Source organism: Branchiostoma floridae, chromosome 1, assembly GCF_000003815.2.
Source record: "Branchiostoma floridae strain S238N-H82 chromosome 1, Bfl_VNyyK, whole genome shotgun sequence".
Taxonomy (NCBI): domain Eukaryota; kingdom Metazoa; phylum Chordata; class Leptocardii; order Amphioxiformes; family Branchiostomatidae; genus Branchiostoma; species Branchiostoma floridae.
Window position 1 is genome coordinate 17,647,105 of NC_049979.1, and position 15,491 is coordinate 17,662,595.

General features: G+C 42.8%; 3 protein-coding genes across 4 annotated transcripts; 2 read left to right on the forward strand and 1 right to left on the reverse strand.

Annotated features, from left to right (window-relative positions):
• Window positions 1-1,270: 1,270 nt before the first annotated feature.
• On the forward strand, window positions 1,271-9,602 carry LOC118427405 (cyclic nucleotide-gated channel rod photoreceptor subunit alpha-like). Of its 2 annotated transcripts, XM_035837191.1 has the most exons (21): window positions 1,271-1,616; window positions 1,960-2,048; window positions 2,378-2,486; window positions 2,831-2,887; window positions 3,213-3,290; window positions 3,574-3,681; window positions 3,882-3,987; window positions 4,183-4,267; window positions 4,515-4,614; window positions 4,904-4,968; window positions 5,273-5,351; window positions 5,534-5,652; window positions 5,876-5,968; window positions 6,066-6,162; window positions 6,484-6,630; window positions 6,929-7,108; window positions 7,349-7,428; window positions 7,638-7,756; window positions 8,192-8,241; window positions 8,373-8,408; window positions 8,681-9,602. In XM_035837191.1, exons 2-21 carry the CDS (start codon window positions 2,035-2,037, stop codon window positions 9,314-9,316), a joined length of 2,358 nt encoding a protein of 785 aa, XP_035693084.1. In that variant the 5' UTR covers window positions 1,271-1,616; window positions 1,960-2,034; the 3' UTR covers window positions 9,317-9,602. The 2 variants fall into 2 exon arrangements, with proteins under 2 accessions (XP_035693084.1, XP_035693094.1); XM_035837201.1 differs by lacking the exon at window positions 1,271-1,616 and having other exon boundaries at window positions 1,679-2,048.
• An 813-nt stretch (window positions 9,603-10,415) lies between these two features.
• Window positions 10,416-12,099, reverse strand: LOC118427415 (venom protein 302-like). The gene is made up of 4 exons (XM_035837215.1): window positions 11,946-12,099; window positions 11,657-11,768; window positions 10,711-10,876; window positions 10,416-10,500 (listed from the first exon to the last, which is right to left on the reverse strand). Exons 1-3 carry the CDS (start codon window positions 11,984-11,986, stop codon window positions 10,721-10,723), a joined length of 309 nt encoding a protein of 102 aa, XP_035693108.1. The 5' UTR covers window positions 11,987-12,099; the 3' UTR covers window positions 10,416-10,500; window positions 10,711-10,720.
• Window positions 12,100-13,033: 934 nt separating this feature from the next.
• Window positions 13,034-15,446, forward strand: LOC118411478 (inosine-uridine preferring nucleoside hydrolase-like). Its single transcript, XM_035813767.1, has 5 exons — window positions 13,034-13,338; window positions 13,653-13,827; window positions 14,088-14,204; window positions 14,545-14,690; window positions 14,780-15,446. The coding sequence occupies exons 1-5, from the start codon at window positions 13,138-13,140 to the stop codon at window positions 15,110-15,112; spliced, it is 972 nt and encodes a 323-aa protein (XP_035669660.1). The 5' UTR covers window positions 13,034-13,137; the 3' UTR covers window positions 15,113-15,446.
• The last annotated feature ends 45 nt before the right edge of the window (window positions 15,447-15,491 follow it).

Sequence of the window (15,491 nt, forward strand, 5' to 3'; positions counted from 1 at the left end):
ATTTCCAATGCTATTAAGGCAGCTTAATTTGATCCTGATTCCGACTGGAGACCACGCAGGCCGCAGGTGCATTGATAGGCCTGAGATTTACCACCGTAACGCCCACAGGCTTTATTAAAAGTTAAACGCAGTAGAAATTAGATTATCAACTGTTTGTACGTCGTGCTGAGGTCATAATCCTCCTCTTGGTAACAGGAGAATTGTTTATAGTCGGCTGGTTGTCATGAAGCGTTACGTTTGGCTAAAAACAGGCCCCATGAAACGCAAGACAATGCTTTATTGTAATCATTTGCTACGTAATCAAGTAGAGTGCATCATAAATGATATCTCTATGTCATTGCTAATTTAGAAACACTGGGTATTGAAAAAAAGCATGCCATGTAATCACCCATTCAGCACCAAGGACATGTACTGTCAAAACAAACGTGTTATGTCGAATGGAGGAAGTTTAAAAACTTCCCATTCTGAAACTCCCGGGATGAGCCATCTAACCTTCGTCAGGAGGCGCATGATACATCACAGACCCAACACGTAATCGATATGAAATTTCACCGTGCGCGTATGTTATGTCCCGGATGGGACTTTCGGGTCAGGTCGAGAATTTTTCATTATATACGTGAGTCATTATCAATTCTTTCTTGCCAGTAGTATACGAAACAAAACGCTAAGTTTGAATAAAGAACACGGTTAGAGAAAGTGTACAATTTGGTGTTGTTGTTTTTTTAATCCAACGGCGAATTCAAGAAACATCAAATCAACTTTATACAAGTCGGTGTACAGGTGTTGGGATTTTCTGCTAAGCTGACAACTCACAACTCGTCTTTGGACGGAAACAGGTTTTAGTTCTTTCCTTTGATGTCTGAGAAACACTCAAGAACAAACCACGCATAGCACCATGCCGGGATGTGCGTACATGTATGTCATAAGTGCAGTTCAGTCCTGACAGCAGAAACAAACACCTACAGCTGACGGCATCTACCGTCGTCACTGTAAGATGTGTAGCGTGTAAGGCACCACATACATGTATTCACGTGAGCGTCAAACAAATGAGAACCATTTGTCAACACACGTCAATGGCATCCTGGGACTCGTGCCTCCCAACCTCCTGACGTACAAGTTACTTTATTGTACAAACAGAAAACAGGCTGTCAACCGTTGGTATGGCTAACAAAACTGCTATTCCTACTGATGCTTGCATCAAGTCGTACCAAGTCTGCTGTCAAAAATATTGACTGAACGTTTAGCTTTGTGTAGTCAATGTATAGAGTCGTTAATTGGCCACATGTTATCATGTTGCCTCCTTACCGATGTAAATGGCATGAACGTCGTCAGTGCGACCATTCCCATTGTTTACGAAAAGACTATTGCAGCCGACAGTGAATGCCTCGCTGATGAGTAACCTCAAGAATTGCAAACCTCTGATGTATCTATGGAAACATGCTTTTCATTAGACACACTGTTATTCAGATCATGTGAGTGTTGAGAATTGCCTACATTGATGAACGGATTACTCCTGGAGATAAGAAGAAAACAGTACCCGTCGTCAGATTAAAGGAAAACACATTGCCGGTCAACCAGGAGAAGTGCTAAGGCTGACTGGTAACTCCTCCAAACAGGTATGTCATAGCTGTCGGCGTCCACAGACATACGTAATAGAATAAATCCACAGGTGGTGTGGAGCAGAAGTCCAATAAATCCATGTGTTTAGCGCCAAAGCCATCGTTTCGTGGTGGGTCGTCGAACATCGTGCAGATCTATGCGTTGTGTTTCGAGAGGCAGTACTGAGTGGTTAACGGCTAGCTGTCATTCTGACTTAGAGCCAGATAGAAGTCATCCTCTCTTCATCGTAGTGTAAGAGCTGATTGGATGTGTCTACCAGCTAATCCAATTCGTCATTTAAACTAACTGGGTTGAATAGGATAATTGAACGTAGGTTGTACCCATCTGCTCATTCAACAGTGTGCCGAAGAAAGTCGGACATTCTGCTGTCGTCATTTGTTGCCCTGGCTTGTTGGAGATGACGGACATGGAACGATGAATACATACAGGTAGGTCATTAGTATATTCTCCTGTCTTACCTCAAAAGCGATAGATGGTCGAGGTACAATTTCCTAAGGACATTTAAAGGTAGTACAGGCAAATTTCCAAGCGATGACCCTTCTACACTGTGCATAAAGTGTATGCCAGATATCAAATCAATTATCTATCATGTGAATTTTATGTACACAGCTTTGTAGTTTGTGTACATTTATTGGGGAGGAAGGAGAGACAGACAGGAAGTGAGACAGAATAAATAGGACGAATAAATAAAAGTGGCCCAGTTTGACACAGCATGTGAAGTGCTGGGGGTGTATTGCTGTTGCTGTTGCTGTTGTAGTGCTGAGCCGGACGATCCGTTCTTGATGAGAAGGGTGAGTCTGCGGCTGGACGCACTGCGGGAGGAGGGGGGCACGGACTCAGACACAAGCGGGGACAGTGACGGAGAGGTGGGCACCAAGTGTTCATGTCTACTACTGGACCTTTGTGTTATTCATTGTGAAAATGTGCTGCTAGTACCCCATAAATTGTTTAAAAACGACATTGATATAAAAGATTCCATGATAGAGATAATATTTCGGATACGGTTCGATTTGCTTCCCCCAGAAGAGAGTTCCTCGCCTTACATCCCCACGGTATATCGCATTACTATCTAAACTCATGATGTTAGTGCTGAACAGTCCCTGATGTATATGCAGATATCAGTATAAAGCTCTTAAATATCGTTGATAACACAATTTTATATCTTAACGACTCATTCAAAATTTCCGTGTATTTGGTTATATGTCTACAGGATAATGACTTAGACGGAGTCCTGGATCCAGAGGGAGAAAGTGTCTACATTTGGATGGTACAATCAGGGTGTTTTCTGTATCGTAAAAGCAAAACGATCGCATGCGGACTATCTATATTTGGAACATATACTAGTATGTCGTTAATGTTAATGCGTATGTTCGTTTCTATACGTCATATATGGTTGATAACATCGCTTGCAGCTGGCGCGCAGGGAAACGCCAACGTAAGTAGATTGTGATATGATCTGATTTGACACCTCATTTTAAACACCACAATCTTCTTACATGCCACAGACCATAACCGCGCGAATATGATGGATCAAATCCCACATTTTGCATCCTCTTATCCTAGGATCCACAGTAATACCATGTTTGTTCTAGGGGGTTGTCTCCTGTTGTGTCTTGTATAACACCTGGGTCATCATCCTGAGAACGTCTTTTCAGCAGATGAGATCTGAGGTGAGATGTCAGTCTACTGTGATAGGGTTTTCGGTACGATATTGAATCTCTTATTACCTTCGCCAGGAAGGTTCTGCATTTTTAACATTTGTAACCTCATGCATTTTAGTTTTACATTGTTATGATATTATTGGATCACTTCAACCTAAATCGTCCATAAAAGAGATAGAAACCTTACCTACCCATTTTTTAGATCGAAATTGGAAACACACCATTAAAACATTGCTTGGTTTACAAAATACGGAAACATTTATGAGTTATGTCTAAATGCCTCCCCTATCAGAGTTATTTGTCATCCTACTTTGACGTGCTGGACGTGGTGGTGGACTTGGTGTACCTGGCCGACATCGCTGTACATTTCCGCACCGGGTACCTGGACGACGGAATCTTGGTTGGAATCATCGTCATTACCCTACTGAGAATGTCTTTCGCTCCACCGTATCCATTTATGGCGTTACGAATGAACAATTGAACAAAGCAGCAAACGGAATTAAGATATATCTCTATAATTTTTTCTTATTACTCATCTTATTAGTATCATTCGTCTTGCACGTTCAAAATCAAAATGTAGTGTTGAATATTGCCCTCCAGGTGACAGACCTGGCCAGCTTGAGCCGTCACTACCGCAGCCAAGGGGAGTTTCGACGGGACATAGTCTCCATGCTTCCCGTCAAGCTGCTCACCTTACTCTTACCAGGTATGGTTCTGGTTAGGCAGGGGGTGTACAAGCATTCAAATATTTGTAGAACTAAAACATTGGTCCTTTGTTGTTTGTTTTTATATGTATGCCACTCCTAATACAAAACAGTAGTTAAATGTTTTCTATGGGAATGATCAATTTGCATATAGTGATATCCCGTCACTTTGGGACAACTTTGCTGTTGTTACACAGTTGGTGAAGGTACCTTCCCCATTCTGAGGCTACCTCGTCTGTTGAAGTGGGGGACAGTTCTGGACTTCTTCCAGCTTACAGACAGGTACCTATACATCATGATGTTACACCATGTAAGATCCTACACCCTAGTAAGGAATACAAGCCACCTTATCATACTCTATATACAGTTATTGTCACTATATACATATTCTCTAAGTAAAGGCTTCACTGGGGAGGGACGTGGTAGTGGCCACGACTTTTGAGTTTGCACCCCTCCAGACTCAAACATCACTACCACCACACTGACAGTGTGTTATGTCTTGGCCTCATCCGCTTCCTGTCATTTCTAGCCGCACCAGCCGGCCCAACATCGTGAGGGCCATGGTGCTGATCCTGTACCTGGCATCGTTCATCCACTGGATCGCCTGTTTGTACTACATGCTGTCGGAGGTATTTGACTTTTGCTACATTACAACGTAACTATATATGTCAAACGAGGCTATTATCACAATGACTGATAGGAATAGTAGGGAGTGCTTTTCTGTTGGCTTTTGATATCTATTTCCATTTTTTTATAATGACAACATGTATATCTTGGCTCGTCTTATTTAGGTGGTTGTATTATACTACATTGTACAAAATTCGTATCATTTTGTAGTTACCTTCATGTAGGAAGAATATTTAATAGTCAACATACCAGCCGAACCGACTCTTTGTGTTCTGCTCTTTGTGTTTGAAGTACGAAGGCCTGGGCACAAACGAGTGGGTGTATCCTGGAGACGAAGAGGAGCAGCCTTTCATCAGGTGCTTAGCTCTCTGTCTCATTCTCAGAAAACATCAGCAGAAATCTCAGTATTCATTCCGTAACACGTGTACACGTCATTCTCCTTAGATTAAGTGAAAATCGTTTCCTTAACGACTGAAATAACTATTGTGTTAGTAACAAACCAGTAACGCCGCTAACGATCATTAGCGTTACGGTATGAGTCATACTTGTTAGCAACAAGACCAGACATTTTGCAAAATACTGTTTTTTCATTGTTTTCAGCTGTTCCTATTCTGCGTTTGATATAAAACACATGTTAATGATACGAATGTCGTTGATTAGGAAATACATCCGCTGTATGTACTGGTCTATCATGACCTTGACTACCATTGGCGAGAACCCTCCACCCCGGACAAACCTGGTAAGTTCAAACAGTTTCCTGGGAACATTTTGCATTCTACTTGGTGTGTGTTCTAATGTACTGTATCTATGTGACACACCCTAAAGCTTTTCTTTTATATAGAATGTACTAGATAGGATGATTATGCCTTTTGAGGCATAACATTCGACATTGCTACACCCTTGTTACCTTGCTGTCACTAGGAGTACATCTTCACGGGACTGACGTTCCTGATCGGCGTGTTTCTCTTCGCCACTGTGGTGGGTAACGTGGGTGACGTTATCAGTAACCTACGTCACGCAAGGACGGAATTCCAGGCCAGGTAGGAGAGAAATAGTACCGCATACAGTAACGTAATTTTCATATATGAAATGGTAGGGTTAATGTAACATAAGCAATGAGGTATGCATTGGAATTCAGAAATCACAATGTAACCAACAAAGATCAATGAAGGAGTTGTGCGAATCAAGTTTTTATGGGAGTTTCAGAGAATGACTTCTTGGCATGGCAAGAATGATATAACTGTTCAGTCTTCCCTTGGTCAGGTTAGACAGGGTAAAGATGTATCTGAGCCACCACAGTGTCCCGGATGTGCTACAAAAACGTGTGAAGAAATGGGCGGACTACTCTTGGAACAGGTAGGAATCCACTAGCTTCTGATTAAAACATTGAAACATTGGCACTTTGTGAAGAAAAGTCTTTACATGTCATCACACATATCTGAATTTGATCTAGGACACAGGCGATGGATGATTCCACGTTTTTGGAGATGTTGCCAAGGCGCCTGCGCAAAGAGATTGCCGTGAGTGTCCACTTGGACACCCTGAGGAAGGTTCGTTCTGTTTTCCAGGTCATTTCTTTTCAACAAATATGGAATAGACCAATTGTGTTTTAAAAAATGACATAGAGAGTACCAGCACAATTGAAACAATGAAATTACAAAGATTACTAGTATCTTAGTTTTATCACCAATGAGACTCACTAACCAGTACCGCAGGCCCAGCGATCGAGACTATAGCCTATAGCAATTCAGTACCACCGACAGGGTCGTTTGCCCTTGCTGAGTCAGAGGGCTACATCTGTATCATGTATACAGTCATGGTGTCTAGTAAATTCATGTTTCTCATCATCTCGTTCGTTTCACCATTGTTAGGTCAAGATATTTGAGGATTGTGAGAATGGCTTGTTGTGCGATCTCGCTTTAAAACTGCGATCCCAGGTCTACACGCCAGGGGACTACGTGTGTAAGAGTGGAGAGATTGGGAGGGAGATGTACATCATAAGTCATGGGAAACTCAAGGTAAGCTCATGTACAATTCTGGTCATTTGCTGGTTATCAATGCAAGGGATTAAGTTTTGGAAAGGGTCTGGAGCGAGCTGCCATTCGGCGCCACTCAGGTGACCTCGATACGACAGTACTTACCCCAGGTGCCCATCATGGCGTTGTGGCTTAAACAACAACAAAGACAAACAAAACTATGCTTGCAGTCGAAAACAATGAATTTGCTTTCACAATTTTGAATTAAGATAAACATTTTACATTCTTAGTTCATATCTGCCTGTATATTCACAGATTATAATTGTCTACAATAACGCAGGTTTACATTCAAGACTCTGACGTGGACCAGCCGCTAGAGGTCGCCACACTGAAAGAGGGGAACTACTTTGGAGAGATCAGCCTTCTGAAGCTGGACGATGGGTGTAACCGTCGCAGTGCTGACGTCGTGTCTGTCGGCTACTCAGAACTCCTCTGTCTGTCAAAGAAAGATCTTATCCACGCAAGTTGTTCTGTAGCTCTGAGGGAACTTTTTTCAACATTGTTTGACATTCCTAGTCGTTTTTTTTACCACAACACAAATATCTAGAAAAACGATAACGACAAGAGTTGATAAAATTGACTTGGTACATCAGAAAAGAAATGTTATAACGTTAGCGCTAAAGTAAACCATAATAAATTCCAGATCACCATTTTGTACATATACCTGAAGTTTCACCGTGTATGTTTAATTTCTGTGCAGGCTCTGGTGGAGTACCCAGAAGCGAGAAAAGTGCTAGAGGACCAAGGACGGGACCGAATGGAAGCTATGAGAGAATCTAGGCAAGAACAATATTTATGTCTATTCTTTTTTCTTCGTGCGTCATGTTGTTTTTATAATGCACAATCCAGCTAACGAATGTCGTCATGCAACCTTACAATTACCACGTGCATTATCGGGTTGTGGTGTGATTAAACTACATGTACATGTATTACAGGTCTGTTTCGCCTGTCCTTAGTAACCCAAAGACGCTGTTATCTGTGCATTACAGAATGCAGAGACGAAAGTCGGACGCCAGCTCACAGTCTGACAGCAGCGGTCTGAAGTCCAGGTTCCCGACACGTCGGACAACGTCCCTACCAACAAAACCCTCCAGCGGCGCCAACAAAAGCAAGATTTCTTGTTATCTCATTTCTAGCTTTGTTTTCTTACCTACTTTATTTCCCAATTCCTTCCCACCCATGATCATGGTTGGTACTGTACTTGCTTTGGGGATATGACTGTCTTATACATATATAGCTGTAGTCATGAGTCATGGCTGAATGCTATTTAATAGATGATTGAAGTGTTAAGTCTATTAGAGCAGGATATGAAAAAGAGTAATTAATTCAATACAATTGACCCCATGCCCAAGGGCACTTGAGGTGGATAGATACAGCTTAGAATGACCAATATTTAGCACTTTGTTGTAAATGCTGCATGGCATACAATACAGGCTTGGGAAACCCACTAGCAGAGAGTGAGGTCTTTAAGGTGAATGTAAGAATGATATGACGTCCGTGTCGTTTGTTTTGACCACGTCGTTCTGTCAATGTTTGGTTCCAGGTGATGACATCACGGAGATCCTACTGCAGCTGAAGACGCTGGACAGTCAGGTATCGTTAGTGATTCCTGAGGCACATGTAACTTTGAAAGTAATGAAGAGGAACCTTGTTTACGTCAATCTTTCTTATAAGAAGGAGCATTAGTGATAAAAGAAAATTGACTGAACGATGTTGTTTTGTAGGTTACTAAGGAGAGGATTGAACGGCTTTCATGGAAGGTACGTACAGTATATAGTGGACACGTATGATAAAACATATTTGTAAAGAACGTCGTTGATATCTTATTTTCCATTTTTTGAAGCTATCTCTGTCATAGTGACTATTGTTGCTTTTGGGAACAATGGAATGTGAGACTACACCTAGAAGTATTTCATATCTCCTGCACTAAATAGAAAAATGAATAATATATTGCCTGACTTGCTGATCACCAGGAGAAGTTAATGTGTTTAGTTGTGTGACCAATAACGTTAGGTCTTTATTCCATGTGTAGATGGCAAAACTAACAGAGATGCTGAACGAACGAAATGAGCAGCTACAGGCCACCACCAGGCGGATAGGCGAGCTGGAGCGAATGCTGCAGGGCGGCAAGAAAAAGCGGCGCCGGTCGTCCCTTACCACCCTGACCAGCAGAGACTTGAACACTCTGCTCTCCCCCGAATACCCGCGGGGATATCGTGATCAGTCCCGTCGGTCAACACGGCGAAATGACGCAGCAGCGGCGTTAAGGGTGGACAATCTGCGCAGGCGTTTCAGTACACATAGTTTACTGCCAGTAGACAGTGACGACATCACCGGTCAGCAGAAAGGCCTAGGCAGTGGGAGGTGTCAGAGCAATCCGACAGAGAACGTCACTTCCGACGACAGCAGAACCATACCGGAGATCAGCATTAATGGCGTCCTACATCAGGAGTGGTGCGTGTCCCCGAGGGGGGTGGGGTCGTCCTTCGGGGATGACGAGGAAGACATCAGTCGGCTGAGTGTCTCCAGCGGTAGCAGCCATGACCTAGCCCGGCGGGCGTTCTGCAGGACCGCTAGCTACAGCAGTGACTTCTCCAGCAGCATGTTCAGCGACTCGCTCTACAGCGACACTTGCTATGACACAGACTATTCCTTCTACAGGGACTAAAGAATTCATCCGGACTTAACACAAACGTAGTTTATACCGTTCCCAAGATTAACAACATACAAACATTTATTTTAAGCCTAATGCTATAAATTAATCAAGCCCCTGTCACACAGCAGGAAAATCAATCGGCTGAAAAGTCTACGAGCAGTAATGCGCCTGGTGTTCTCTCGATAATCACGCGATTTGTAGGACCCGGCCGATGTTCACAGGTCACGGAGCCCCGCGAAATATGGTAGATTTTTAAGTGAAAATACGCGCAACCCTCTGTCGATTGAAATCGGGTGACCTTCTGGTAATGAACACATCGGAAATTCGGAAGGTTGTCAACTGTGTGGCAGGGGCTTTATCAGCTGCACCAACAAGTTTCCCCGTTCTAAAGGATGGATTTCTCTGCAGTTTCCTCTACAGTCATTATGTAAATATGCACAGAGTCAGTTGCAAATATGCATTGCAGTCTTGTAAACGAACGGCATTAGTCAGGGACCTTTACTGACTATCACACGTAATTGGCAAAAGTTTAGCCGCCTCTACGATGTGTTTGTACTCAAATTAGACTATTTTGGTCGTGTTGTCTGCCATGCTGAATGGTTAGATCGGTAACGTTAGTACTAGTTACTATTGAATTTGAATTTGTCTATGCATTTACAGACCGTATTTTACACGTGCACATTTATAGATCGATGTCTTTCAAATAACCAACATGCCACATGGCGGCTAGCTGTGACGTCAAGTGGAATATCCTATGTGTGATTTGCGCACATTTCAAATGTAAACATAGTCAGTTTGAGCTCATGTCGTACTGTTTGTACATGTAATCAATACCCCCAAACAGGTGGAATAATTTACAGGACGTTCAACGTTTTAAAATAGCAGTTGCAACATTAGTCTATCTTCTTTCTCTCTTTCTTAAAGATTATCATTAATGTTAATTCTATTGCGGACTAAGCCATATTCATATCATGATCTGCAAATACAAAGGGTACTTTTCCGTTAATCGGTTTTCCGCCGCTTCTGTTTGCATCCGCAATATTATCGTATCTCCAGGTGCAACTTGTCTCACCACACAGCTATACGCTAAGAAAACTTGACAAGGGGATTATTCTTCCTATTAAGGCAACTTTATTTCATTCCTTCCCATTAAAGCACCGTGTGCGCTTCTGGTAAGCCTGGTGGTCCTGGTGGTTCTGGAAAGAAGAATAACGTTACTCGATGTGCCGTCAAAAATGGCATGCAGCGTAGAAATCATAGGTTGAATGTAACGTTATATCGGTTACGAAATAATATCCTAAACTCTATGTTCATGTTACTTGAATCCGTGTATCCTGACAAAACATAAAGGAAGTGCTTCTCCGTTCATAAATGACCATAGCAATTATCAAAATGTACTTTTGTACCTTTAACTTGCTACGCTGTAGGGACGCAGATACCAGCCTGACCGAAGAAGATTGGCACGACTTGCAGCTCACCGTCCGGCTGTGGGCTTTCTGGCATCTCACAGGTCAAACCATCGGCACAGAAGCCATCCATGTTCCACATCCCCCCACAGGTCTCTCCTTCAACCTGGGAGAAACAGAGATGTAACGTGTGTCGACGTCTGATCAGGAGCTTAGAGTAAGATCCAATGACATGGAACCATGCGATAATTGTTGACCAATATCCAGAGCAGCAAAGTGTTCAATCTCAACCTATTAAAATCACATATGATAATTCAATACTATATGTATTGGGGTCGTGTAACGACAGGGTGTTTGACCCATGAGCCAGAGGTCCTGGGCTTGAATCCGATGTTGTGCCCTTGAGAAAGGCACAAATTTCAGTACTTCACCCAGGTAGAAATGAGTACATAGATACGATATATGATAGGGCTGTTCCTAGGATAGTAATGGAAGCCCCGTGCTTGAAGAGTCACACCTCGAGCTCAAGCACGTTTAAGAATCCTCCGCACTTATCGAAAATAGTAGGGGTCCTTCCCTGTGTGCATCGTTCAAAGGCCTCGTGGCCTCATCTGGAGGAATTAATATTACTGTCGTTTTTCACCGAGTATAGCGCTGAATGGCAGCCTCGATTTAGCACCTCTTATTGTAAGCTCCTCGCAATCCATCCTCTGGCAGGCCGCTAGGGGGCCCAAAATCTAATCGTTTTCAGATTGAACCTACTTATACTAATCAAGACCTATCCACATACCGAATATCAATACAATCTATCCAGACATTCTCGAGTTATGCCGGTCTTCAACATACAAACATACAAACACACGCTACCCAAAACATAACCTTCTTGGCGAAGGTAACAAAGTCGGAGTTCAGTAGTACAGTAGTCACGAGGATAGTTACATTTTACCTTTGCACACCGCCGGCAACAGCCGCAGACATCAGGGACGGTGCCCTGCGGACAGTTCTGTGGTTCCATGCAATCCACCAATTCGCAAGGTAGGCAGGACAGCGACAGGGCACTGCGAACGGGAAATGGTTTCGTGATGGAGCGGATGAGTGTCAAGTTCAAAACTTTGTACCACATTTCTTGCCTTGCATAAGTTGCGGAACGGATAAAACTAGACCATTAAAGTTAAGTACGAAATATAAAAGTCACCGTTGATAATTGTCTAAACAATTGTTTCTTGACACCTTACCTGCCAATAAGGAGTACGAGGCAGAATATCTTCATCCACATGTTGAGGGTCCTGGTGTGTGCTCTGGCAAACGTGGCGGAGTGTTGAACCTACTTATATTAATTGAAAGGCAGTTCGATCCGGATATTTGAATATGTCGCCGATATTTTCCATCAGATAAGGTCAGCCCGCGTTATCGGGGGCTTCCTGACGGCGGACAAGGCTCTTCGAGCACCCCCCTGGGTCTATATGTCCTTCTAATATATAGATTTGGGAGAAGTGTGAAATCTCTTGCTATTCTCATCTGTGACTAAGGATTTTTTTCATAGAAAAAATGACGTTCATATACAATTTGGTAAGAAAAAAATACTCGTTATTCCCCAGAAAGTAAAGAATCGTCATGTTGACTATAATAAAGGTGAAACTGTATTGCGCAAAACACTTCCATCGTAAGCAGAACACAGTACTACGGTAGTTTGGACACAAAGTAGTGCGTCACCGTACTTGAAAGAACCGTTGAAATTCTTCTGTGCACGTCAGCGAGGCTGAAACTGAGGAGTGCGCCAGTTTTGAGACTATATGAGTTTGGTTTACGATCTTGTTGTTTTTCGGTCGGGTTGAATTTTGCGATGGCCTCCGCTGGCCATGGGATCCGAATAAAGTTTCAAAAGAGAATTCACTTATTTTATCGATTGTACCTTGAATTTCGACATATCCAATTCAATAAATTGCTTCAGTACTCTGCTATAAATTTTTAAGCGTCAAACTTCATCACTGTCGGGGCATTAACCATAGGCGAAAAACAACGTTCTGCCAACAAAACATGTCTACGGCCGCGTGGCGCGTTGGTACACCCGATCCCTCGATCTCGGAAGTTAAGCAACGCGCGGTCCGGATAGTGCTTGGATGGGGGACCAACCAAGGACGTCCGGATTGCTGTAGCCTCACGAAGTTTTCCACGAAGTCGTCTTCCGGGAGGGACGTAAAACGGGGGTCCCGTGCTCGAGGAGGTGCCTCGACCACGTTAAACAGCCTCATTACTCATACTTTGGGTATCTACTGACTGGCAAAATACACCAGATGATTATTTCGCGGGAACTGTCGATTTAGTGACCCCGGAAGTTATCCCGCCTCTGTTCAAGAAGTGCTTCCACCCCGGAAGTGTTAGCTTCAAATCATCATACTCTTAGTAGTGAGTAGTTGTGTGATTACAATGATGTCAAGTAAAGAACATAGCAGGCAACTGGTGGTGTTGGATGTAGACGGGGGTGTGGATGACGCCCAGGCCATGATGTTAGCACTGACACAGCCACACGTGCAGGTGCTGGCAATCACTTGTGTTGCAGGTAACGTCCACCTGGATCAGGTGTGTCAGAACGTCCTGAGGGTGCTCAAGGTGTTTAGCAGACTTGAGGTAAAGTTGGGGATCTCTGAGCATTGATTCTCATCGACTAACCTACAGATGTACTTAATCCATTTTCTAAGACATGTATCATCAAAAGATCAATCATCTTTGCAGTTTGTAAACACTCAATCACCATGGCATTGACTCTATAGAGTATGTATTGTTTTGTCATATTTTGCTATGTACTTCTATTTTGCTATGCGCAATATGTGTTGCCATGTTTGTGAAAAAAAGTTGCATATGACATTCAATTCATGATTTATTGTCCTCAGAAAGGAGGAAAGCAGACAGCATGATGCAGACCTGCATTGATTTTCTTGCAGGTACCAGTTTTTGCAGGAGCATCCCTGTCTCTTTTGGGAACTCATGTGGATGCTGGTCACTATTTAGGTCAGGATGGAATGGGTGATGTGCCAGACCCTGACCCTCCCCCTGCTGACTTGGTACAGTCTGAGCATGCTGTCAGTGCATTATTGAGGTTATCTGGAGAATATCCAGGTATTTATAGTTATCTGCTGTAAGGCTGAGCTTGAAGATAAAATTTATAATGTTAACATAGATAGAACTTGTAACGTTATTATAAACGTTATATGTGCTATGTCAGTAACTCAGAAGACTCAATATGTCCTACACAAATACAACAACAACTAGAGTTCCATACCTTTGCCAAAGGTTATGTTTTTGCTACAAACAACGTAACCTTCTTGGTGAAGGTGCTCAATGTTACATGTGCACTTATGGTGTCCCCTACCTTCCAGGTGAGATCAACTTGATTGCAACAGGCCCACTTACCAACCTTGCCTTGGCTCTCAGGATGGACCCAGACTTCCCTGCACGATTAAGGAAGCTGACACTAATGGGGGGCAACATTTATGGTAAATATTACATTAAAGCCTTCAATTTGTATGATACTATACTGGAGCATTTGTGTACAGTGGTAAGGAATTATGACACCCAAGCAGTGCCTGTCAGCATTTTCTTCGTGTAACCAATGTACGATGCAATTAGTTTGCAACCTCAATATTTAGTGCCCATAAAAGTTGGATTCTGCTAGAGTCGTATACTCATGCAACATTGCTTCTACTTCTACTTCTGAGATGAGACATTACATATCACTTGAGGTCTGGAAGCAGTGGGGTATAGAGTGCCGGAAGTTGTACATTCATCCATGTCTCTCACAATTGCATAATCTTGATATCATGTTTCATGTTGCAGGCCTTGGCAATGTAACCCCTTCAGCAGAGTATAACTTCTGGTGTGACCCGGAAGCAGCTCATGTTGTCCTGGAAGGATATGGCAGCTTGTTTCCCATCACAGTAGTCCCCTGGGAAACCTGTGTCCAGGACCATGATATATCCTGGGTTGGTCCATTCTTCTTTTACCTTCATTTGATCAGTTCAATTGTTTGTATAACCCTATAAGCCTTTGATATGTACTGTTTGCCGTGCAGGACACCTGGGATGATATTTGTGCCATACCAACAGAACGTGGGCAATTCCATGCTGCAATACAGCAACAGATGATTTCAACACAGAAGAAACACAGATTGTTCTCTGCACATTTCCACACATTTGACCCATATGCTGTTGCAGTGGCATTGTGCCCCGAGATTTTGTGCAAGACATTTTATGTCTATGCCAGGGTGGAGTTAAAGGGGGACATAACCAGGGGGACGATGGTGTGTGATTACAATGACAAATGGGGAAAACCTCCAAATGTACAAGTTGTCAAGAAACTTCACCTACCTTCAGTGTTGACTATGCTTTGTAAAGCATTGGAATAGCGCCAATGGGCACATGTATGATTGAGTAAGGGAATGTTCAGTAATTTCTACCATTTCAACAAGGACATATGTTCATATGTGTGAGTTGATTAATTCATTGTTACATTGTTACATGCACTTGGCCTTTGTTGTTAGTGTCCTCTGTCCATGTTCAAAGAACAAAATATCTCGGTCATATGGAGCAGCAATGTTATATTTTTTGTCTTTTTTTTATTTAAGTCACAAAATGAAGGTGAAAGAGAAGAATTGTTAGGGTTACTTCAACCACTTAATTTTACAATAGCAATTCATGTTGATGACTTTAAAACCATTAAAAGTGAATGTGAGAAAAATAGCTTGGCATGACCTCGCCAGTCCTTCCTTACAAACAATTGTGAAT

Bases quoted from the DNA above. Each gene is read 5' to 3' on its own strand.
- LOC118411478 (XM_035813767.1), top strand. From the start codon at position 13,138: ATGATGTCAAGTAAAGAACATAGCAGGCAACTGGTGGTGTTGGATGTA. The intron at 13,828-14,087 runs GTATTTATAGTT...CCTACCTTCCAG, and splicing joins GTTATCTGGAGAATATCCAG to GTGAGATCAACTTGATTGCA. The intron at 14,691-14,779 runs GTTGGTCCATTC...TTTGCCGTGCAG, and splicing joins AGGACCATGATATATCCTGG to GACACCTGGGATGATATTTG.
- LOC118427415 (XM_035837215.1), bottom strand. From the start codon at position 11,986: ATGTGGATGAAGATATTCTGCCTCGTACTCCTTATTGGCAG. The intron at 11,769-11,945 runs GTAAGGTGTCAA...TCCCGTTCGCAG, and splicing joins CTCGTACTCCTTATTGGCAG to TGCCCTGTCGCTGTCCTGCC. The intron at 10,877-11,656 runs GTAAAATGTAAC...TGTTTCTCCCAG, and splicing joins GTTGCCGGCGGTGTGCAAAG to GTTGAAGGAGAGACCTGTGG.
- LOC118427405 (XM_035837191.1), top strand. The intron at 2,888-3,212 runs GTACAATCAGGG...TGTTTGTTCTAG, and splicing joins AAAGTGTCTACATTTGGATG to GGGGTTGTCTCCTGTTGTGT. The intron at 4,268-4,514 runs GTACCTATACAT...TGTCATTTCTAG, and splicing joins TTCTTCCAGCTTACAGACAG to CCGCACCAGCCGGCCCAACA.